At 50.9% G+C, this 25,297-nt stretch overlaps 1 protein-coding gene across 5 annotated transcripts; it reads right to left on the bottom strand.

Moving 5' to 3' along the window:
• Positions 1-235: 235 nt before the first annotated feature.
• Positions 236-21,089, bottom strand: GATA3 (GATA binding protein 3). Of its 5 annotated transcripts, none has more exons than XM_081557240.1 (6): positions 20,882-21,089; positions 19,832-20,455; positions 16,973-17,509; positions 11,781-11,926; positions 7,360-7,485; positions 236-2,377 (listed from the first exon to the last, which is right to left on the bottom strand). In XM_081557240.1, the coding sequence occupies exons 2-6, from the start codon at positions 20,070-20,072 to the stop codon at positions 2,093-2,095; spliced, it is 1,335 nt and encodes a 444-aa protein (XP_081413366.1). In that variant the 5' UTR covers positions 20,073-20,455; positions 20,882-21,089; the 3' UTR covers positions 236-2,092. The 5 variants fall into 5 exon arrangements, with proteins under 5 accessions (XP_081413366.1, XP_081413369.1, XP_081413368.1 ...); XM_081557243.1 differs by having other exon boundaries at positions 236-2,369; XM_081557242.1 differs by having other exon boundaries at positions 11,781-11,923.
• Between the last annotated feature and the right edge of the window lie 4,208 nt (positions 21,090-25,297).

Here is a 25,297-nt window from a genome sequence, read left to right as displayed (position 1 = left end):
CCCTTCTCCCACCCCCAAGAATGTCAAGAATTTGAACTCCCTGTTCTTAAGGTGAAAGGGCATCAGCTCAAATCTGTACTGAGGGGAAAAGTGGCAAACCCTGAGACACTGGAACTCTCCAGCAACAACTGCTCCCAAGTTTACGATGGCAACAGACGGCCACGGCCCGTGGCCTTGGGTGCTTCAGGAGTCACCAGAAACCACGTCCGAATTAGGAGCCAGGCAGATCCTCACGTGCATGTCAGTAATTCTCTACTTCTTTATTTCAACATTGAGCTTTAGCTTTGAAATATTTGCTAAGAAAGCAGAGAGGCAATTAACAGAGATTTTTCAAATGTGTGCCAGGGTTACACATTCTGTCAACAGAGTCAAAGGAAACTATACAGCGTAAGTTACAAAACGGTTATTCCATGTTTCGCAAACATTCCAATCCACCCTTCACTGTGGTGTGATTCAACAGCAGAAAAGCAAAACAGACATAAACTCAAGATCCAGCCCAGCTTCTTTCCATCTTGCAGAGAACCATGAGGAATCTCAGCTGCAACCCACCCGCCTGAGAATCTCAACAAGAAAATCCTCTCCTTTCTCTGGCGAGAAGATCTCCTCAAGGCCAGACCAGGAGGAGGGAAGAGCAACTCAGAGCGGACCACAGAACTTCCTCCAGCCCCGGGGATGCCTTCCTCTGGGCTGCATCGCGAGCTCCAAAGATGCCCAGTTTCCCCAACACGTGATGTTCCTGTCTGGGGTTTGCATTTATCCCAGGGCGTAACTGAACACGACTGGGCTTTGTTATTTTGTCTAAACTCCTTTTGCTTCGATTAGCTAGAGCTACCAGGTTCTAGAAGAGCTTGGCCACCACTCTTAATACGATGTTATTTGGTTGTTTCTTAAATATTTTAACTTTATTATCTCTTTATATTATTATTCCAACAGACTGCATGAAAGGCAGTGATCACTTACACAGAACACAACAGGCGCTAACATTCAGCCAGGCTGCTCTCAGGACCCAGGGCTGGCAGGCCTGAGCCGCTGACATGCACGCGGGTAGCTCATACACTGCTACCCTCATAGCACAGGCTGCGGGAGAAGTGACAAAGGACATATGCTCTTGTACCCTTAGAAGCTATTTAATAAATATCATCAAGAAATGGAAAAAAAAAAAAAATCAGCCCTGTGGAGCACAACCACCTTAGGTCAACTGAACGTCACCTAGTTTTTTCAACCAAAAATGGAGAGAGAAAGAAAATATTAAAATAGAAACAAAACCAAACAAAACAAAAAAAGCAGAACTTAACACTAGCAAGAAATAAATTTATACAACAATTCAGTCTGTATAATATGATGAAATAAATCTACAACTTTTCTTATTTTGGTGCTTTGAATTATACATACAAACAACAATTACAGGGACATGTTCACAAAGCATGAAGGCCCAGGAAAGTCTAGCTGAACCCTCCAGGGCAACCTGAGAGTGGAACACGTTGCCCAGAGTAATAGAATTTCCTACGCAGAGGCCCACAGCTTTGAACGAATGATTTGCCTACAGATTTTCTCTTTTTTTTTTTTTCCTTTTTTTTTTCTTTTAATGCATCAAATGACTGTAACCAGGAAAAGGAAACAAAACTGGCAGTTTGTCCATTTGGATCTCAGACCTAGTTTCTTCTTAATCTCCACTCTATTTCCCCCCATCGTCCTTAAAAGGCATGGCGTCCTCCATGCCTTCCTGACAGCGACTGAGAGGCAATCAAGTCTTCTTCTTTCAATGTACAGTATTTCTTACAATATAAGTTATATGCAATGTTCGGTGACTTTTTTTTTAATTTTCACAGCACTAGAGAGACCCTGTTCAATAGGGAATGTGAGTCTGAATGGCTTATTCACAAATGGGGTCCAGATTCGGGGAGTGAGAACACAGACACCATGGTAGGCTGCATTGTCCGAGTGGCCACAACATCAGGTTGCTTGATGCCTGCAAAAACACACAGATCCGTCGGGTTTCGGTTTCATGATACTGCTCCTGCGAAAATGCACGTAGAAGGGGGCCGGAGGGACTCTCGCCTGGAGCCCTGTGAGCGTCGGTCGGGCAGGGACCCTAGCCCATGGCAGTGACCATACTGGAAGGGTGGTGAGGTCCGAAGGAGAGGCTGGACGGCGGGTGCATCGGCGTGGGCGTGGTCAGCATGTGGCTGGAGTGGCTGAAGGGCGAGATGTGGCTGAGCGAAGACATGTGTCTGGAGAGGGCGGCAGGGTTGAACGAGCTGCTCTTGGGGAAGTCCTCCAGCGCGTCATGCACCTTTTTGCACTTTTTGGACTTGCTAGACATTTTTCGGTTTCTGGTCTGGATCCCTTCCTTCTTCATAGTCAGGGGTCTGTTAATCTAAACAGAGATCAATTTTTTTTTTTTTTACTTGTTTTGGCTGGCTCTGAGAAGGGGCAGACTTCCGCACCCAGGCACAGGTTCCTCTGACCACACCAGATCAGGGATCTGCTTTCAGGGGGCCCCTTCCTCCCCAAACCCCCCGACTCCTTCCCAGAGACCCAGAGTTCTGCAAGTGAGAGTTCTGCAATGGGGGTCTCAGCCTCTATCAATTTCAGAAACCAAGAAGCCCCAGGTAAGGTGTTCCAAGCAGGGCTTATTCGTTTTGTTCATTTGCACCAATCATTGGGGAGAAAGTTGGTCTCAGGGAACTTTCTGTCCCCAAGGACCATATTCTTGAGCCCCGCAAGATGGCTGTATTTGTCTGCTTCACTAAAATCTTATAACTTGTCTCCTTCCTAGAATTACCTTACATGATTTCAGGAGAGGAGAGACAAGGGAGGGATTTTCAAGAGGGAAATATATCTGGTCTACTGGTCCAAAATCTGAGTTAGAACTTTGGCACCACTAGGCAATCGATCTTAAGGGTTTTGTCTCTGTGCCTTGAGAAGCCTGGACTGCTTCAAAGTAATTTTTGCTTGCCTCTCTTCTAACAGCCTTTTGAAACAAGAGGTGCTGTAAAATCTCCCCCTAAATAGACAGCTAGTGAGAAGTCGCTGCATAACACAAGGAGCTCAAGTCAGTGTTCTGTGACCACCCCAGAGGTGGGTGGGCTGGAAGGTGGGAGGGCAGTTCAAGAAGGAGGGGACATACATATATACTTATGGCTGATTCATGGTGTTACTTGGCAGAAACCAACACAACATTGTAAAGCAATTATCCTCCAATTAGACATAAATTTTTTTTTAAGTCATTTTAAACACAGGGAAAAAAAATCTTCCCCTGAAATTTGTATATTCTCGGGTCAGAATTTAATATAACACGTCTTTGCAAAAATGTAACCCCTTGCCCTCGCCACAGCAACTGTGATGATGAAGTTGCAATTTCTACCTGGTCCTGACGACTCACTTCTAACTAGATGAGCAGCGAAACAACCAATCCACAAGAATTTAATATTCACTTAGGGGATGCAAAGCCCTGTGCTAGCCTGAAAGCACTCTCCTCCTAAGAAGCAAAGCCTAGGCATGAGGGATTTCCCTGGCAGTCCAGTGGTTAGGATTCTGAGCTTCCAGTTCAGGGGGCAAGAGTTAGATCCCTGGGCGAGGAGCTAACATCCCATACTCCGTGTGGCCAAAAAAAAACCAAATACAATTCCAGGGTAAACGAAAGATTTAGAAAAAAAGAAAAGACCAAGCATGAAGTTGAGGGAAAAGACCAAGGCAACACCTACTCTCATGATCACTGCTCTTTGTCTTAAGGGCAACATAGCATCGCTCTCTTCCTGATAAGCCCCATGTGTTTTGTTTTGAATACACATTTGCTTAAGGTGGGGGTGGGGGAACTTGACAAAGCAAACTAAGATAATTCCCCTCGAGGAGTCAGAATCAGATTGACCTCAACAGCAGCCGCCTGCCCCGCACAGCAAACCAACCACACATTCAGTCCCATTTCCAGGGAAATGGGCAAAGGGACTCAAGGAGGGAAGGTCAGGGTCTTAGTCATTCCTGACTCCTTGGAGAATAAACCACTTCTTCCTCCAGGGTCTTCAAGGGTGGAGGAAGAGAAGATTTCATGACTCAAAGATCTGCCTGTTTGCTCCAAAAGCTAGAAAGGGATAGTGAAGGAAGTGAGTACCCAGAAGTCAAGAGGGCCAGGCTGCTGGTAACACTTCTGGGAGCAGCAAACTCATGGCTTGCAGGGGCTGAGCTCATCACCTGGACAGGAGTGCAGACCCACTCGTGGGGGCTGACCCCAGCTCTGCCGCTGGTGCAGGAAGGCCAAGTGAGTGACGGCAGAGGACCTGAAAGGTTGTTGCTCAGAGAACATCTCAGGGTTCCTTCCTCAAAGTTATAATCAAGATAAAGATGCAGGCTACAGAGGCGATACGAATCTACTGTCACATCAAATCTCCCCTGAGATATCACCTAGACACATGCTGTTCATGCTGATATCTAGATATACAGGGCCAGGTATCTAAATATAATATCTAGTTACACAGATAGCCACACAAAGCCAGATAACTAGTCCCAGCACTGATACTGAGATAGGTAGTTATCTACACACCTAGATAAGGAGACAGGAACTAACTTAGGGCATGCCTGGTATCTCGATGGGCAGAACAAAACACAACAAGATGAGAATGTTCATAGATTAGTATCTCTTATTGTTAAATACACAACAAATCCACCTCCTTCTGTGAATTCTTACTAAACCAGAGAAGGCAGAAAAACCACTCTGGAGGATGAGCACACATCTATCTCTCAGACACTGGCATCCAGGACAGGGTGAGGGCACTTTCATGGTCATCCAGGGGTTAAGAATCCACCTTGCAATGCAGGGGACACAGGTTTGAGCCGTGGTTGTAGAAATAACCGACTAAACCTGTGAGCCACAGTGAGAGATCTCCCACGATGCAACTAAGACCCAACGCAGCCACATAAATGAATAAATATTTTAAAAAGAAAAAGAATAGAGTGGGAGTAACCAGTGAAGCAGAGAAGGCAATGGCACCCCACTCCAGTACTCTTGCCTGGAAAATCCTATGGATGGAGGGGCCTGGTGGGCTGCAGTCCAGGGGGTCGCTAAAAGTCGGACACAACTGAGCAACTTCACTTTCACTTTTCACTTTCATGCATTGAAGAAGGAAATGGCAACCCACTCCAGTGTTCTTGCCTGGAGAATCCCAGGGACAGGGGCTCCTGGTGGGCTGCTGTCTATGGGGTCGCACAGAGTCGGACACGACTGAAGCGACTTAGCAGCAGCAGCAGCAACAGCAGCAACCAGTGAAGAGCCCTTGACTTCTCTTGGATTTAATGAGAAAAGCATATCTTTCAGAAATAGATGGCTTTTCAATCGGATACAACTGAGATCACATCTCACTGTGGCTGAGCAGTCAAAGAAATTTATAGCTGGTTCATTTCTCATAATTCCTATACTTCTGTGGAAATCAGAAAGAAGTACATACACACACACAATCCATTACTCCAAACAGATCTCTGGTATGTTCTACAATAAGAAGGTGCTCACTCTTCCCTGGTCGCAATAGTCCTGAGCTCCTGATCTCCCTGGAAGGTCTGTCGCTAGGTCTGTCAGAAATCCATCCGGGCCCTTCTAATTCATCGGCCTCATCCTTGTTTCTCTGAGTCATCATTTTTTCAAATAAAACGAAATCAGAATTTCTGCCCTGTCTACATCACGCATCACGGGACTCTCTGAGGCTCAAATGTTGTCAAACACCATGAAAGTTCTTTGCAAACCATACATCACACCCCCAAAATCATTTTGTTGACTACCATTGAGTGAGCATATGAACTCTATGGCCCCAAACCTTCCAGATTCTAATCACAAATCTGCTTTTCTCCATGGCAGTGAGCAAGGAAATTCCCCAAAGCGAAAATGGGCCTGGGGTTTCATCACTGATAAATGCACACAGCCCACAGTCTAGGGATGAGAGACAGAGAAATGATGGATTGTAGTAAGACCTTCGTTCCATTAGCACCAAGCCCTGAGTATCAAGCAGAGATGACACGCTGGCAGGGGGGTATTACAGCGTCCCCAGGAATCAACTCATTCCCAAGAGGTACCAAAGGACTAGATTGCTAAGGTTGCCCTGGGAAGTTCTCCTGTGATTCAAAAACTCTAACCAGCAAATCTTCCTCCGCAATTTGCAAGTGTCTCTGGGTAAGACTCGCTGACTGCCAGGATGGCTCTGAGCAGACCCCTCTGCCTGCCCCCAGTTCACTCCCAGACTCTGCCAGTCAGACTGGCCAAGAGACTTCAGGAAAACCAGACAGACCCGGAGAGATGACATGAGAGAGACAGGGAGAGACAGACACAGAGACAGAGAACAAATTCTTTCTCTGGTATTAACATAAACATCAGGCCTCATAAGGGTCACAGCCTGTCAGCCAGAGTTGTACGAGGGGAAAAAAAAAAAAAATAGCTGAATTTTTTTTAAAGGTAGAGATATTACAAAATGGGAGGATCCCCAAATTGAAAGATTAAAACTGACACGGCCAAACTCACGTGACTGACTGACAATTATCATTCTGCTAATATGATCTATAAGGAAAAAGGCATTCTTTTCCCTGGAAAGGATAACCTCCATTGGCTGCCTTGCAGGAGTTCTCCCGGGGAGGACAAACTCTGCAAATGAAATATCTCAGCCATTTCATCTCTTATCTTTTATACAGAGAATCCGTTTAAAATTCACAGCACAGGTTATCCAAGCCTCTCTACCCCTCAGTAACTGAATCGCCCTGAACTCCTGCATTGTGCATTACAATCCTATTTACCTTTCTCTTCCACTCTCTGGCACACTCTCTCTCTCTTTTTTTTTTTTTTTACAAAAAGTTTAAAATGTAAGAAAATATCAAAATATGACTGGCAACTTTTTTTGGTTTTCTAAAGGGAAGATTTTTTTTTTCCCCTTAAAAACCCAGACCAGGTCCACCATGCATTCTGTTTCCCATACAAACTAAGAGGTTAGATCGACCTATTTTAAACCCTTCAGTCTTGACAAGGCTTCGCTGTGCCCAGTCCTTTCCCACACTGGATCCTATTGCAATGATTTTTCTGAGGCTCCTCACCGGGTGATTCAAAATGGGTCATCAACAAGGACCTACTGTAGAGCACAGGGTACTCTGCTCAATACTCTGTAATAACCTATAACAGCTAAAGAATCTGAAAAAGAATAGATACATGTATATGTATAACTGAATCACTTTCCTGAATATCTGAAACTAACACAACACTGCATATCAACTACATGCCAATAAAATTTTTTTAAAAAAATCGAGAAGGGGACCAGGGAAGGTGAATTCCATGCACTGTGCATCAATCGAAGGAGGCCGTTTGGGGGGTGGGATCCCTGGGACACTTACATTGTGCAGCTTATAGTAGAGCCCACAGGCATTGCAGACAGGGTCTCCATTGGCATTTCTTCTCCACAGAGTCGTAGTTGTGGTTTGACAGTTTGCACAGGACGTACCTGCCCTTCTTGCTGCCGACTGGGGAGGGGGTAGACAGGGGAGGATAAAAATCAAAACAAATGTTAAATGGGTTTGCAGAAACACAGAGACCAAGTTGAAAAAAAAATTTTTTTACTGAAATCAAGACTAGCAAGTGGCCCACATGAAAGTAATAAAGATCTCCAAAAGCTGCGTCAAGAAGAAAATTACAGCTGACCCACTGGCCTAGGAGTAGATCAGACCGTGGTCCGGTGGTCAATAGGTAGCCTGCTGTCCCCCAAGGTGAAGAATTTGGGAGGATCAGAAAGCTGACCCCACTTCTCTAAATCACAAGCTACCCCACCTCCTACAAAGTCCGCCAGATGTTTCATTTTTATGGGTTGCAATAATTTTTGGAATTAACCAGACAAGTTTGGGTACCAGGCTCTCTGTGGCTTTCTTTACCAGGCCTCCAAGAGGTCCTTTTGAAGAGCGATTCCCCAGAAAAACAGCTCTCAACAAGGATACTGGTCATCACAACAGACTAACAGCCAAGGAAGAGGAAACCTAAGCATCAGCAGTGCCTTCTCGATCCCAAATAAAGAACTGCTAGATGATAAGGAAAGCAGGGTGCTGACAGTGTGAGAGAATGTCTGTGCATATGTGGCTGACACACACGGGGTGGGCCACAGAGAAAGCACCAAACCAGAACATCCTAAGTGAACCAGACCCAGCCCATCTGCAGCTATCCTAAATGTGCATGGCCCGGGCTTTCAGATTCGGTCAACTCGTGGTGACAGCCATCTTCATCCTCTTTAAGTAGTTTTCAGTTAACGAGACAAACTGAGAAGAACAAGGGCTTCTGCAATCCACCAGGAACTCGGGCCCCACTTCTGCCTTCAATTCATCTGACTCCCTGGAAAGTTTCCTATACGCTCTTCACAGAGCCAAATGGTCACAGGTCAGATGTCAGTCCCAAGCTGAATTTTAATTATTTGATTGTGTCATGGCCTTCATTTCCTTTAAAAGGGAGATTTTTCTTTCACTTTTTGACATACTTAAATGCATCAGGGGACTATTCCCTGCATCCATACTTGGAAAAAAAAAAAACTTAAGCTCAAAAACTTTTGAAAGAAAATAAAGGTGGGTCCCTGGTAACCCCTCTCATCTCCTCACTATTCCCTGTGACATAAAAAGAAATTTTCAACTGCAAAATTATTTCTGTCCCGGACTCAAAAACATTATCAAAGGCAAGAGAAAGAGAAAGAATTTAGCTGCTCTTTATCTGTGATCAAGAAAATTCTGGCATGGTTATGAGAGCATGGAACAAAATGACAGGGATCAGGGTGAGATTTTCCATCAATATTTTATCCAGCAAGAAGTTGAGCCAAACACTCCAAAGTGGCCAGATATGGAAATCCCGGAGGCAATTCTTAATGAACCAGGCTGATTCCTTTCCTTTCAAAGCTACTAAATTGTCCCAAAAATGCTCCCCTTTTCTACAGGTTTAAATACCAGAGCTATGGCACTTTTTTTTTTTTTGCTTTTTTTTCCCCCCAGTAATTCTTAGTTTCTGTGTTCTGTGGAACTAGAAAGGAAACATAGCCTTTCTCCCTTGTAACAGAGAAGGTTCTACTTTTGAGTTGTCCATTTGGAAAATAATTCACTGCAGTCCAAGAGCGCTGTCTCTCATTCCACAAGCCTCTGTCCACCTGCCTTTGTGAAACATGATCATTTAAGACTTAACTGGTGTTCTTATATACTTTTGGGAAGAAAATGAAGTTATGAAATTGATGCTTGAGGATTTTGACAATTACATTACCATGCGATGATTATTATCATCCTGCACTGGTTTTCTCCACTTTAAAAGAAATACTTGGATATAACAGACTAATATCTACTCAAGCACTGGATTTCTCAGCCCCAAAACTGGGAAGGGACGGTTCAAGCACAAAACACCAGCCAACAAAATAAGAGTTCCAAGTAACAAGGCTCGTGGTACAGCCCTTTGCAGTGTCTTGACGGTATCATGAATCTGAGCAAGCTCAGACTTTCAGTGAATTTATACAGGAGCTCTGAAAGTCACATTGTTTGGTTCACTAGAAGAAGACAAAGTATATTAATAAAGCAAGCTAGAGATTTATGAAAATCCTCCACCACTAGGAAAAAAATTTCTATGGGTCTTCCCTTCTCCTATTTCCGGCGTGGCCTGAGCATGGCCTGAGTTTATTTGATGTTAGATATGCATCTGCCAAGAGGTGGAGTGGTCTTCAGTGCAGAGCAGAAACCGCAAACTGGAGAGACAGAGCCGGGAAGGAGAGACAGGGAAATATAGGAAACAAAAGAAGAAGTTCTAGATACTCAGAAGTCAAATACATCTAAGTGCTAAAAATATATGTATATATATCCTGAATGGGCCCCAAGTGTCTCTCTGGAGCATATGAATTCTATGGAACTAAAAATATAAAACCACCCAGAAGAGATGAGTAAGAAAGAAAAGACAGCTTCACATGTGACAGCGAAGGAACAATACAATTAAAAGCAATTATTACTCAGAGTTCTAGAGATTTCTTACGAAAGGTGAATGAAGACAAAACTATATAAAATGCAAGTCTGGCTAGCCCTCCTAGGCAATCCACCCCAGACAGAAGAAACCCCGAGAAAATGTCAAATGCATTCTTGTTCATCAACCAAACAACCACGGAGTCTGAGACTTTACTGCTCTTATTTCTTCTTTACCTTTTAAAAAGAGCCCGATTATCATGATATCATGATTTATTTCAAAAAGAAAGTTTTTGTTGTTAGTTTTCTTTCCTTTTTTTCTTTTCGTTTTTTCCCCCCTTCTCTCTTTTTTTCCTAAGGCCAGGTTTGGAGTGATTCAGAACATTCTTTTGTGGTGTGATCATATTCATTCTGCACTAACACCTCCAGTCATTTTTTTTTTTAAACAACGTCTTGTTCTGATACGTTCAAACATCTTGATGTTTAGGTTGGGGAAGCTGAGTTGTTGTTTATGAGTTATCTCCAGAGCTCAGATATCCGGCAGCTTTTTCCTAGGAAGTTAGCTTTGCACATGAGAGAAAGGAAAAAAAAAAAAAGTGCCAAAGAGCATGGGGACAAGTCGGTGGAAGGCTGAGAAAGCTGGAGACGGGGGCAAAGATCAGAAAGAATAAAGCCTGGAGACCTAGGATGGCCAAAAATTAAAGTCACGTGGGTATGGCCATCCCTAGAAAGATTTTCCTTCTTCTGAAGAGGATGTGAAAGGTGTTGATTTGCACTAAAATTTGATGAGGAAAACAAATAATTCTTCAGAAAGAATGCAGAGGATTTGGAGGGGTCCACCTTACAATCTGAGGGATGCTACTTCATCCATTCATCGGCACGGGGAAATTCCCCTCCTCCCCTCTCCACCTGGTGAATGTCATCACCACAAAAAGCATTTTGATCTCTTGACTGTGGTTAGAGTTATCATTTGCCAAGCCTGCTTTTATTTGTCTGTTACATACACTTGCTATTCAATCTGGCCTGAGGTTCCAAAGACAACTTTGCAAACGAACCTCTCCGGCTAGTTTTCCGTATATGTGCTTGCTTGTGCCAGGTTTTCTCAAGTATTCCTAGGGGTCAAGAGGTTTAAGAAAGGGAAAAAAGAAGAGGAGAGAGGAAACGGTCACTGGCCTGGCGGGAGTTCAAAGGGAAAATCAGACTAGACGCTAGGAGAGACCAGGGAGCAGGACAGAAATCAGTTTTCCCCTGTGTTTACCTGTGGCAATTCCTCAATTCTACAGACCATGGAAGAAGAAAAACTCCACAAAGGCCACCGGCTGCTGCTTGTGCAATGCAGTTAATGAGCCCCATTCATCTTACAGCCCTGGCCACATGAGATCTCATCTGGGGCGCTAAGGCAGCACTGAAACCATCATCACTTCCTGGGAGACCCCTTCTACGACTCCAGAAACAAGTTCTGGGTGGCACCTGGGAGCCTCCGCCCCCTACTAATCTTCTCTGTGAAACTGTGGCTATCAACACACTTCCAATCAGTCACCCCGGTCCCGTTAAAGCAATAATTCTATCAGCAAAGTTATTTTTAAGATTGGATAAACCAGAAGCCGGCATCCTTAAACATGTGGGAAGTGACTTAAGAACCATGGAGGGGGTGAGAGAGAGAGTACACTTTCCTGTATGTCTAATTTGAAAAAAAGAAAAAACAAAGACGAGGGGAAAGCTACCCCAAGCCAGCTGACACGACTTTGAGCTATCCTGCCAATTTCCTGCAGAAAGCTCTCCTTCCTGAAGAGGGGAAATTAAAGACACAAAATGGAGAGTGTCAGGTCAGGGCTGCCCCAGGGACAACTCACCAGCCTTCGCTTGGGCTTGATGAGGGGCCGGTTCTGTCCATTCATCTTGTGGTAGAGCCCGCAGGCATTACACAGGTAATGCCCGGTTCCGTCTCGTCGCCAGAGAGGGGTGGATGTCGCCCCGCAGTTCACACACTCCCGGCCTTCTGAAAACAACATCACACATAAGTCACTTATGGAAGGAAAACACACGAAAAAGCTGCCAGCAGAATTAGGGAATGAGAGCTAAATAGACAACTTTTTTCTCCCCCCTCTCTTTTTCTCTGTTAGGGAACTTTCTCACCTCCAGCTCCCTTGAAAAAGAACGACTGTACAGCCCCCTCATGGCCTCACCATTCCCCATGTACACGTAAATACATGTACACACAGGCACACACACATGTACACACACACAGCTCCCTGGCTCAAGAAGTGACACAGGAATCAGAAGCAACAGATACCCGTCCAGGGCCAGCCCCACTCGATGGGGAAGATGAAGCAGAGCCCAGGAGGAAGGCGAATTTCAACTTGAAACAGTTCCCTCCTGAGCCCGGGACAATGGCAAAAGCTAAACACTCCTTTCCCTTTCGTTCTCTCAGAGGAAAACAAAGATGATCCATTCTCATCACCAGGTCTGTCTATACAGATTGATTAAATAATGACAATCAGGATGAGGCCAAAGGAAAGATTCATCAATGGCTAGATCGAGAAAACAGATAATAAACAGATGAACAGATGGATAAATTGGCTGACTGATTTTTAGCAGCGAGGGCTTTAGGTTTTACTTCCAATAAAACTGTACACGTTCCTGGCTAGCAAGGAAAAGATGAAGACCCCGTAGGGCCCACTCCTTCCCCACCATCTCTCTTACTCTCTAGAAAAGGCCCAGGTTTTCTGCGGGTTCCCAGCCCCTGAGACTCCAGTCTGAAGGGTTGGAGGGACACACAGAAGCATCTTGATGGCTAGGGAGCTGGAGATGGGGGAGGGAGACGGAACCAGGGGAAGTATTAAGAGGGACCGGCGAGGAGTGGATCAGGAGGATGGGCCAGTTTGGGGAGGGGGAAGGGAGGCCTTCGGGTCGGCTCATTAACCAAGGCCTGCCTGCAGTTGCTCTTTTTCCAAAAAAACAAACAAACAAAATCAACAAAAAAACCGGCCAGGCCGGGTTGGAACCGCGCTCACTCTAGGGGCTGGAGAGTGACCGGACCCACCTTCGGAGGGGAAGCCCCCAGAGGGGAAGCCCCCAGGGGGAAGCCCTCCAGATGCTATTGTAGGAACTGCCTTCCAGCTCTTCTGAACTTTTGCAAGGGGAGGAAGAGGAGGAAGTTTTCTGGGAGAACTTGCCCCACTCCTGGGGGGCTCATTCTCCTGAGGAAGACACACCAGCTTCACAGCCCACCCAGAGGGACCCAACTGGAGCCGGTCCCTTCAAGAACAAGAGGATCTCCTGGGTGCTGGGGGGAGGCTTGAGGATGGTGGGGGAGAAAGATGAGCCCCTAACAGTTGGTTTTTAAAGATTAATCAGCTGACCCCAAACTACCAGGAAGACGGGGTGGGGGTGGGGAAGGGAACCGACTTCCCCTGGAGGGCAAGGCCAGCCCAAGGCCCGGGACCTGCTCAGGTTGAGGAAAGCCCCAGACCCAGTATGAGGGGTGGCAAAGAATAGACACCCCCAGAGCCTGGGCTCTTCTCCAGGAACGGGCTCTGGGGAAGGAAACGGACTTTTGGAAATGAAAGTGGCTGTTGCCTCCTTTTACAAACTGGAGGCACTCTGAGGAGTTTTGTCCACTTCGTTTTTCTCAAAAAAGAAATGTGAAGGAGTTACGAGATTTCCCTTTCCTTGCTCCCAGTTCCAAAAAGGTTCTTAACCTGGGGTCTACAGAGAGCCTTCCAAGAAGCCTCACAATGATCCACACGAGCGTGGCCCTAAGTGGGCCAGGAGGGCTTGTAAGGCACCCAGCAGGCTCTGGGCTGAGTCACAAGCAGAGGCCTCTGCTCTGGGGTCAAAAGCCGGAGGGATGCGGCCACTGAAGGTGCAGAGGCGCAGAGGAAGGAGGGAAGGGCGAGTGGGCGAGGAGCGGCCACAGGCGCAGCCGGGTGGGTGGGTGGCCAGCCCTTCTGCCCCCAGTGGGGCGGGCCCGGCCTCTCCGGGGGGCAGCCGTGCCCACCAGCCCAGCCCACGCCCACTCCCCCACCTGCAGAGACAGGGGCCTCGGGGCGCCAGGCTGTTTCACCCCCCAGACCTTGGGGGTGTCTCCTGGACCCCAAGCCTCCTCCATCACTAGCAGCTCGGGTAGGACTGCCCCGCTCCCGCTCCCCGGCACCTGGGCCACCTGGGCCGGGGATGTCCCCGCCTGACACCATCAGTCTGATTTCCTTTCCTTTGTCAGGCGGCGGGGAGGATGACAGCTTCCTTTTCTGAGGGACTTTGAAAGCCAGCAACGGTTGCCTCTCCAGCGAGGCTCTGCACACTAGAACAATTTTCTGTCTTGATTCACTCGGCAAGTTCGAGATTGCCTCGCGTTGGCTTTTTCTAATTTTTTTTTTCCTTCTCTCCTTGTTGCCTCTAATCTGTGACCTCAACAAACAACCAGTTTTCCTTAGGGAGGCCCTGACTGTCTCCTGCTCTCTCTCTCCTCGCTCACTGCCTGGTGTGAGCTGCTCAGACAGACACCTCGCGCTAAGGTGACAACCGCAGGTCTCTTAGCATTCAACAGCCATTTTCAGACACCCCTCTGCCTCGGACTGTAAGCCTGAGCCTGGAGTTAGAAGGAAAGGGGTACGGAAATTGCAGAGGAAAAAGGGGGGAGTTGAATGCCCCACGATGGAGGGGAGCCGGGGTGGGGGGGGGCTAAGAATCGGTCCCCCCTCCCCTGCTGAAGAAAAAAGGCTATAGTCTCTTGTTTGCAAAGACACATCCCAGCCCGCCAGCCTGGGCGTTAGAAAAGCAATAGGTGCTCTAAACCACAGCTCAACCGTTTCTCCAAAATGCGAAAGCCCTCTCTTTTCTGGGCTCCTCCTTCAGACGATTGCGAAGAAGAGGTTAAATTAAAAAAAAAAAAAAAAAGCAACCACTAAAACCAAGAGAATCCCCTTCTCAGGAATTCCCACCCCTTCCACCCTCCTTAGGAGTCTGGAAACTTCCCCTGCACGCTCCACACTCCCAAAAGTCCCAACTCCCTCACTGTCCAGGTGTGCCGCCCAGGATTTTTTTTTTTTTTTTCAAACTGTGAGAAAGGAATAAGGAGGAGGAAGTCAAAAGCCAAATTTAAATCGGCTCCTCTCCTCTCTCCCCAACCCAAAAAAAGAAAATAGGTATATAGGTGCCCCTGGTTCTGGTTTAGGGAAACCGCAACCCTCTCCCCCACCCCTCCCCAATGTCCTGAGTCTCCAGGAAAGTGACAGAGAAGACAGGCAAAGGTGCGCACAATGGGGGTGGGGTGGGGATCAAACTCAGAAATGAGGGCAGAGGACCAAAGGCATTTGGAAAAGTCACCCTTCCCCTCCCCCAACACAAACCACCACCCCAGCCTCAGAGACCACGATCTTCCCCCCAACTTTTCAGCCCTACCAGAAAAGAGAACTTAAAAAAAAAAAAAAATCCCACCCTGACCTCAAAACTGCACAAGTTTGGCTCTTATTGCCAGCAGCCGTCCAGCCTTGATCAACAACCTCCCCCTCCCTGCTTTGGGGGGACCCTCCGCTCCCCGCTTTCCTGCCTGTCCTCCCTTCCTCCCGCCGCCTCCCTCTCCCTCGGCCGACTTTCATGTACTGAACATGCAGGTCTGAGTTTTTCTGTCAGCCTAACCGCATCCGGGCTCTAGTGAAGTTCCTGGCCCGGGATAAACAATGCAACTGTCGCGTGCAGCAGTCTGAAAATAATTGGATTAGCTGAAACATATCAACTAAATAGAGACAGTCCTGCCCAGGCAGCCGGAGTGAATGTCACCCTGGAAAAAAAACCCTGGAAACTGATCTCATGGTCACTGGGGCGCCCAGAGCCCTCTCTCGGAAGTTTTCTAAACCCGGGTTTTGCAAGCTCTGTTTCAAGACTGGTTGTCTCATCCAGAAAAGACAAGCGATTTCCACCACTTCAGTGTCTACAGAGTCTATAGAGAAACTGGCTGGGGGGATAGCCAGTTAGGACAGACCAGGAGAGACACCCACCCTGAAATGGATACTTCCCAAGGAGACACGCCAATCTTCCCAAAACCATCTCAAGGAAAAAAAAAATACAGTGAAAAGGCATCTCAAAGAACCCCCGACTCTGATTCAGCCGCTTCGACATGGGTGGTGGATTATTTTATTTTTAAAGCAAAAAAAAAAAAATATTTTGTGTGGGCTTTGCATTTCCTTTCATGCCAACCTCTACACCAAGAGAATACACGTGCAGATCAATTTTAGAGGGGGCAGGGTGCTCTTCTGTAAGCAGATGAGCAGAGGAAGCAGAGATAGGCACCTGGGGAATCTTTTTCCGTCCTTCCTAACCCCTCTGGCTTCAGATCAATCGGGGAGTAGGTCATCAGATGCCTTCCTGCCCCTGCCTAGTACTGGGAGCCCAGTACCCGAAGATACTCTGGGTAACAAGCCCTTCTGATTTTCACTGAACTGCTTCCCCAGGGCGGAGCTCCCCTCTCTACCCAGAAGTCAGGATTCGAGCCCCCTTTGCCACACAGAGAATGTGTGTCCTGCTTTTGCCAGGGTCCCGCCCCTGATGAAAAATATACACATCCTTTATTTATACATGTCTGTGTCAAGGGCTGTCCTCCGGTGACTGCCTGACCCCCTCTGAGCTGAGCATAGGGGAAGAGCCAGTACAGAGGCCAGGGGGGTCAGAGGAGGGACCTGTTTTGTTTGGGTTTCAGGAGGTTTCGTTTTAGCATTAAACACCAAAGATTTATTCCCTCCCCTTCTATCTGGGCTTGCAAACTGACTAAAGGTTATCGCCGGCACCCACCAGTACCCCCGCAGGACAAGCAGGAGATGGGGGTTTGTTTTTATTTATCTTTTTCCTTCTCCAGCTCTAAGGGGGCCTTTTCAACCAGACCCCACTTGAACTCTGTTCTAAAGACAGGACCAAGACAAGACACACCCCATCCTCTCCCCATGGAAGAACTGGGAAGGGGGCTCTCTCCTCCCTACCTGGGATTCCAGATTATGGAGGGAGTTAGGGGGTAAGGGGGAAGGGTTTCTGGGGGAGAGAAGGTTCCTACCTGTGCTGGATCTCGCCTTGGGCCTCGACTTGCATCCGAAGCCGGTGGGGGAGCCCCCGAGGAGGCTGCTGGGCGGGAAGAGTCCAGAGCTGTACTCGGAGACGTAGGGTGGGTAGGTGGTGATGGGGTGGTGGGCCGAGGCCGCCGCCCCTCCCAAGGTGGCCATGCTGCCGCGGGGGTGCGCCGACTCCAGCTTCATGCTGTCCGGCAGCGGCACCTGGTACTTGATGCACTCCTTCTCATCCTGGCGGCCGGAGCCTGCCGAGCCCGGGGTGGACAGGGATGGGTCTGGGGAGACGTCCTTCGGCGGGGTGGGCGGGAAGGTGAAGAGGTGTGGGCTGGAGTGCCCCGCCGACAGGGAGGAGGATGAGGCCGGCGGGTAGACCGACAGGGGCCCAGGGGAGCCGTGGTGGATGGACGTCTTGGAGAAGGGGCTGAGGTTCCAGGGCGAAGCGGTGTGATGGCTGCCCAGGGCCTTGCCACCATCCAGCCAGGGCAGGGATCCATGCAATAGAGGTGGCCGGCAGACCTGGCTCCCTGTAGGGGAAGGAAGGGGCCAGAGAGAGACACAGGCAGGTGAGAGCAGCCCCCAAAGGCACCGGGGCGTTCTTCGCGCCCTCCACCCCCACCTTCCCGGCAGCAGGACAACCTCAACACAGACTGGCCCCAGGAGTACCTGGGCCAGCACACCCCCTTCACCCGTCTCCCACACCAAGGTCCCACCAGATCCAGGGAATCAAGGGCCTGAGTCTGACCCTCGAGACCTGCTGCGATGGAGCAAGAAGGGGCCCTGGCTTTCTTGGCCTCTCCAGATACACTTTCTAAATCACAGCCTCAAGGTCCCTCTCTGGAACCTGACTTGATTTATTGGTTTCCTTCAATGACCCAGCGGCCCCCAGCCCAGACCTAATCCCAGGCAGCCAGATAAGAGGGTAGGCTGTGAAGGATGAGGCCTAAAGGGGTGAGCCCGGCTGCAGGACCGCTCAAAACCGGGAGAACTCACGGACCCTGCTGCCCAGGCCCAGAGCAGGAAGGATAGGGCTTGGAAGAGAGGGGAAGGGCCATTTTAGGGTGACTTCCATGTACCCCTACTTCACTGCTGGGTTATAAATGACCAGGCCTGAAATAAGATTTGCAGGAAAATTAATTGCTCAGGCTTTTGGAGAAAGTTTCCAAGGCTAGACCCTGATACGGCACTTTTGTCTGCCTTTGTCACCCTCCCAAATCCTACTGAAAAAAATAAAACAGGCCCATCTCAACCCCAGGACTGTGATTCCACCAGCGTAATATTATGAATTTTCACCTGAGCCCCAGAGACACAAAATTTCCAGTATTGTGTCTATTTCGCTCACACGCAGTAAACTGAGCCCTCCTTTAAAATACAGAGCCATAAGGCAGCCCTAACTCAGACCAAAAGACTCTCTGTAAGGGGTAAGTCTAAACTGCAAGTGCAAATCTACACACTTATTGATCTTTTAATCCAGTACCTGTCTCAGCGTTTGACATTCTATTTAACCATTAAGAACAATACTGAAACTAAAATCTTCAGAGAGAGGAAGGGGAGGGGAGACGAGGGGGAAGGAGAGTTCTCTGAACACAGAGGGTCACGCTTCACATTATGCAGGAAGTCGTATAGTAAATAATATTAAGGCTGCATTTACCTCATTTCCATTTAACTGCTGATCTGCACAGAATGAGGGCAAAGAGCACCCCCTCTGCAGAAACAATTGTTTAAAACCTGGTGACAGCAGGGTGAGAACGCCGGCTCCCGCAGGGGCTCTGTCATCAGCCCCAACCCTGCGATCTAAGCAGGGGAACCAGGGCAGATCTCCAGGAGAGCAACTCACAGTTCCTTCACCTAAAATGTTGCTCCTACTTTTCCTCTGGGAACCCGCTTACAGATGGAAGGTTTGAGAGCTTTCCCCTCAACTACATAGGGCTGGGTTTCTCTTTACCATTTCAGAAGTCTCCTGAACTTCTCAAGATGAAAAGAGAAAGAAAAAGAAAATACTGGAATCGCATTCATAGAAGGAAACCCTGATGGATCCTAAATCTTCTGTGGGACCCTATGGGTCAATTGCAGGCAGAAGAGAGAAACGCAAGAGTTGCCCGCGCAGGCAAGGAGGCAACCAAAAAGCATAGACGCAGGAAAATTCTGTGCAGGCGGGAACCTAGGAAACCCTAAATGTCTCAAACTTAAAATGGTAGTCTTTCCACCAAAACCTGGTCAAGCACCAGACTTCCCTTCCTCGGAGCCTAGAGTTAGGAGATATGCCTAAAAACCAAATGCACTAGTTTTAGGGAAAGGCCGAAACACAGCGAGGGGAATAAATACATTCCTTGGGCCCTTCTGGAAATGTGCTGGAGAAACACACCGAGGCACGTTGGCAGAAGCCCCCGAGAGAGAACCACGGGATAAATGGGGGGAGCGAAGCCCCTAGAAAGAACCAAGCCCCAGCCAAGGTTGGGCCGCGCCGGATGCTGGGCCTGGGGGGCCTTGACCGGCGGAGGCGGAGGTTCGGCTCTCCCCGCGCCACTGACCTCCGAGGCCCCCGAAGCCGCGGCCGCGCGGGGAGAGAGGGCTGCCGCGCGGCGCCCGCCAGGTGAGCGCCAGGCCCCGGGCCGCAGCCGCGCAAAGGCGCCTGCTGCGACTGTTTTGAAAAACAGACTCTAGCGACGATCAAGACGCCTTCCTCGCCCATTTCCGGGCCCCAGTTTTTTAAATGGAGCAGCAGCGGCACTTGCGGGGGCTTTGGCCGGCTCTCCCCACCCCCTGGTCCCTCCCTGCCTCCCCGACCCGGGAGCTGGGACAGCCGGTCGGGGGTGGGGGGGCGGTCCTCGCACCCGGGGCGCACTCACCGTGGTGGGTCGGAGGGTACCTCTGCACGGTGGCCCTCACTGAGTTTCCGTAGTAGGACGGGACGTGGTTGCCTTGACCGTCGATGTTAAAAAGTACATCCACCTCCTCGGGCAGAGGGTATTGCGCCGGATCCATGTAGGAGTGGCCGAGGCCCGGGTGGTGAGTGTCCGGGTGCTGCCCGTTGAGGACCGCGGGGTGGTGATGGCTCACCCAGCGCGGCTGGTCCGCCGTCACCTCCATGGCCCCGGCTGCGCTCGCGCCCTCTCGCCGGGCCCGGAACCCGCGCGCGGAGAGAGAGGGCGGTCGGGGGCTCAGAGGCTCCGCAGGTGCTCCTGCCGTCGGAGGAGCGGGGGTCGTTTAAGGATTTGTTTTCAGTAGGGGAATGGGAAAGCTGGGAAGGAAAGGTGAGCAAGTGAAATTTTTTTAAAAATAAATCTTTGCGGGGTAGTTTAGCAAAGAGAAGAAGAGGAAGGAAAAAAGTAAATTCCCAAATTTAGGTACGGGAGGACAAAAAAGGACCAAATTGTAAAAAGGGGGCGAGGACTAGCTAAAATTCTGCAAGTGAGGCTCCTGTGCACCGGGGGCTCCTCGGCGGCTCCAAGACTGAGTCTTTCCTGGGCCACCTGCAAAGGAGAGAAGGGGAGACCTGGATGAGATCCTAAGTACTTAGGCACCTGAGTTTATGAAGTGGCACCTCCTCCCCCCGAGCCGTTCTGCCCCGCGCCCGCGCCCCCGGGACACGCTAACACGCGCGCGCTCGCGCACGCCCCCTCCGGAGCTCGGAAAACCGGGAGGCGGCGAAGGACCCGACAACTCCCAAGCGCATCCCCAGCTGCCTGGCTCTCCCGGGATCCCGGGACTGACTGAGCGGTTCCCACTTGAACGACAGCTCCCTCCCTCCAGGGACCTAGGTCCCAGGACCGACTTTCTAGCCTCCAGAAACTCTCCGAAAGAGGAGGGTTGAGTTTTCAGTGTTTTAAAGTCCTCCCAAATGGAGAGAGAAAACAAATCAAAGGTTAAAAAAAAAAAAAAAAGTCGCCAGTACCAACCTGGGTAGCGAGGAGCAGAGAGGAGGAGAAGGAGGCGTGCGACCGGGAGAGCAGAAACTGCCCGGTCAGATTGCGTGGCTCGCTCTGCCTCGCGCGCTCGCCGTCCCTCTCTCTCTCTTTTCCTCTCTCTCTCCCTATTTTTTTTTTTTTTTACAGGGAATGCATTCTTTCTGAAAGTATCAAGACGGCGCCAGGCAGCTCAGTGTTCGCAGACAGCTGTGGCGCGACGGAACTTAAGGAGGTTCTAGTGTCATCCGCGCCGCCGGGGGAGGAGCCTGGCGCTGGCGAGGAGGGGACAGGATCCCAGCACAAGGAAACTGCAACCCAAACCCGCTCAGGACCTCACCCCCCCCACCCCCACCTCTCCTCCCGCCCCTCCACTGACCGGAAAGGGGCGCCGCGAAGGGCGGCCCGGGGAGAGGGGCCGCGGGGAGGGTGGGCGAGGCGCGCCAGGGGGTTCGGGGCGGAGGGGGCGGGCAGGAGGGAATACGCGCTCTGGCCCTTTAAATGTGGCTCCGGCTCCTGCCAATTCATTCCGGCTCGAAGGATTATTCCGTGCCGGGGACACCGATCTGCCCCATTCATGAAGTTTATTTCTACAGACGGCCCTTCTTTTTCAGACTTTTTAAATGAGCAAACTTTTTTTTACATTCATTCCAAGGTATTGGGTCGTTTATTGATGTGGGGTCTCTGCAAGTAAAAGTGATCAGGGGAAAAAAATGTAATGTCAGAGTACATGGAGATATGCGTCTTTTGAGAATTGCCTAAGAAATTGAGGAACTGGGGGGGGTGGGGGAGGGGGGGTGGAAATGTGACTTTGATTGAAATGTAGGTGGTAACTTTTTGGTGGTCGTGGTCAACATTCTCCCAGCTTCTGGCGTTCACAAGCCTCTGGCAAGAATGTCTCAGCTGTTGCAGCTGTCCCTTCCAGACCTAATATTCGTAATCAATGCGTGCTTTTGACTAGAGTGACAATAGTGATGGATGAAAAAGGGGGGAGGCGAGAATCTCTGGCTCCCCAAGCACTCGGGTCTTTGCTCCGGTTACCCAACATGCTCCCTCCTTCCCGTCCAGAGCCCTGTTTACTCCCGCTCCCGGCGTTTTTCCCTAGCCCCCTCCTGCGGCCCCCACCCCGGCCGCCGGGCAGGACTGCGGCGACCTCCCCGGGGCCCCGCAGCTCGCGGGACTCTCTGGGTCCGGCCTCGCAGCCTCGGGCGGAGGCAGCGGAGATCAGAGACAGCCCGGCGAAGGGGCGGGGCGCCCGGGGCGGGGCCGGAAAAGGGCCAATCAGTGTGCGAGGCTGCGGCGGGGCCGCGATTGGCCGGCCCCGCGGGCTGCAAGCTCCCCGGCCGGTCTCGGTGCTTTGAGCCACTGCATCCCCTAGCGGCGCTCAGGCTACTGCAGCCGTATGGCCCCAAAACGCGGCCCGGGTGTGCTACAGTCGGGCGGGAAGCGAAGACTCAAGGTTCCACCCGCGGCTCTCCTCAGGGCAGTGTGTGCAAGGAGAGAGCGTTGGTTCTCCCGCAGGCTTTCCCACGGACGGTACTGACAGTTTGATTTGGGGTTCAATTGGAAGGCATTATTCCCTCTTCGCTTCTCTACCTTGTAACAATTCCCTACAAACACACCCCAAAAAAAGTCAACATAGAAGAGATCGTCCCTGAAAGTAAGTGCTAGAGGATTCCTTCCTTGCGGTGAAAGAAAACCATCCATATTCAGCCTTAACTTGGTGTGGGGGGGGGCGGGCGGGGGGTGTCCTGCTTTAATATACAATCCTCGTAGAAAGACTAACAAATTTCACTTGGAAAAAATAGTGGAAACGTGGGTCTTCCTGATGTGGAAGTTTTCTTGAGTCTCCGTCTTCTTAAATCTGATGTTTGTTAGAAACATCAGCTTGAGTTTCTAGACACGGAACGGTAGGAAAGTACCTAAATTACCCCCCTCCCCCCCATGTTTCTCCTGAGCCCACTTAGTCCCAGCTTATTAGGGCGGCCCAGTAAAGGAGCATCGATTTTCCTTCATTCTGACCACGTCTCTCTAGGGCCAGTCAAGCTGCCAGCCTCTCCTGCTCACTGCGCTCTCCAAACCTTTTAATTATTTAGTTTCTGTCTTAACATTCACCGGAAACTGCTCCATAAACAAGGACAGACGGACGCATACACATTGTTGCTAAAAGTCCCGAGATTCAGCTTAAGGATGGCTGCAGAGGCGGAAAAAAAAAGAAAAGCGCATCTTTGCGCGTTGGTCTAGGACCCACCGACACTAGCCGGACCTCAGTTCAAAGCCACGCAGAAAATACGAAACGGAGCTCTTTGGTTCTCTGCGCTGAGACCTGAAAGTCCAGGAAATAAACGGGACCCATCCTCGGAAAGAGACGCTGCTGACGCCAGGACTTGAAAACGTTAACTTCAGAGGCTAAAGCTGATTTTAAAAGACAAAGAGAAAATATCCCTGAGAAGGAGGCCTTCCGGTGTAGTGGCGCCTCTGATAACGCTCAAACTTTGGGGCGAGGCATTATTCATTTTAATTAAATCACGAGCACCAAGTTCGGCTGCACTGACCTGAAGAGCCACCCCCAACCCTTGTTAAAAATAAAAGATCTCGAAGGCCCCTTCTTGGTCTGGGTGGTTTGGAGCTGGCGGAGAGAGGTGGGGGGCTGCGGCTGGGTGCCCGGTGTAATGGAGCCAGCCTGTAGGGGGTATTTAACATTTAATTCCCAGCCGGTCCGCCCCTGTTCCCGGACTGACAGTGGGTAATTGGGAAAGAGGACGTTGCTCTTTTGATGGCCCGCGCCGGCCAGTCTCGCCGACGCCACACTGGGTTTGACGTCACGGGCCCAACCCCAGAGCCAGGAGCACAGAGCTGGGGGGAGGGAAAAGGAGAGGAGGGGGCTACCCAGCACGGAGGGCCGAGGTCGGCCCCGGGACCCACGCGGAAGGAAGGGGGAAGGGAGCCAGGCCGGAGAGAGGCTGTGGCGCGTGGCCTGAGGCGGAGAGCCGGGCTGCGGGAGTCTAGGCCAGGCCCGGCGCCTGCCTGACCCGCCTCGCGGGCAAATGCAGGCCGGGCTTCCTCCTCTGAGGGCGGGTGGGGGGAGCGTCGGGGCTCGAGGCCCGGTGAAGGGAAGAAAAGGTGGTACTGAGCCCCCCTCTGCCCTAGCCCGCAAAACTAATCCCAGCCTCCTGCGGAAACGCCTCAGAGCCCTCCTGCAGATCTGAAGCCCCCGCCCCCCTTCCCAGGCTCCTACCCAGGACCCCGGCCCGGGCCGGTCTAGAGAGCCCCCGTCCCTCCTCTCCTCCCCGGGAGCGGCCGGCGGAGCTCGGGTCAGGGAAGCGAGGTGGACACCTAAATGGATGCTGCCACCGCCGCCGCCGCAGCAGGGCCCTGGGCTCCTGCAGAGCGCTAGGCCTCCCTCTCCAGGGCAAGGGGCTGGCCGAGGTCTGGATGCCTGGGACCCCTGGGGCGAGCATCCCGGAGCCGAGGCGGCGACGGCGCGGCTACCGCCCATCCCCGGTCGCCCGGAACCGGTACCCGGGCTGAGCGTGGGGCGGCGGGAGCCGGTTGGCCTATTTGAAACGCCAGGCCTCGAGGCGGCTGCTTCAGGCGTCAAGTTGAGCGGGGTGTGTGTGCCCTCTTGGGGAAAGGGTAAGAAATGGAGCCTTCCTTTCTCTCCTCGGTCGGGGTAAGCGGGACACACACACACACACATACACACACTCCCAAACACATGCCCCCCAGCTGAGGTCCCTCCCACCCGCCCTCCCGGGAGCTCAGAAGCTCTCATCGGATGCAATTGGGGAACCCAATCCCGCAAAGGAGCCAGAGCCCGTGGCGTAGAGAGGAGGAGCGTGCCCCCCCAGGCTCACCCCTGGGGTCGCAGGACCCAGAAAGCGGAGATCCACGTGGCCAGCGTCACCCACCCGAGCCTGGCGACAGGCGCGTCCAGGCGAGCTCCGCGGGGCCGAGGTGTCTGGAGAGCGGCCCCGGGCGCCCGCGCGCGGCCCGCCGAGGGTAACCAAAAATGCCGAGCCTCAGGGTCGAAGTCATAAAGTTACTAATCCCGTGCAGGGGGAGTGAGCGTGCCTCGGGCCGCCTGGGGCGGTCATTTGAGCGTGTTTACTTAAGGACTTTGCAAGCGGAGCTCGCGCGAAATAGTCGGATTTCCAGCGAGGCAGCAAATATTTGCAAGCGAGAGAAAGAAGCGGAGCCCGGCCGCGCCGCCGCGTCCCTCCCCCCGGAGCCGCGGCGCCGGCTTGGGCGGACCCGGCCGCGCCGTTGAAGACAGAAATGAAGACGGGAACCTGCGGGGCTGGGGGGGCAGAGAGGGCGCAGAGCCACAGCAAAGGCCAAAATCTACAGTGCGGCCCCTAGGCCCTGGCGAGCTGGGGCTGGGGGAGGAGAAGTCCCTTCCAGCTCGAT

Source organism: Giraffa tippelskirchi, chromosome 13 (genome assembly GCF_054371585.1).
Source record: "Giraffa tippelskirchi isolate mGirTip1 chromosome 13, T2T-mGirTip1v1.2.pri, whole genome shotgun sequence".
NCBI classification, from domain to species: Eukaryota; Metazoa; Chordata; class Mammalia; order Artiodactyla; family Giraffidae; genus Giraffa; species Giraffa tippelskirchi.
This window is presented reverse-complemented; position numbering and strand designations above follow the sequence as displayed.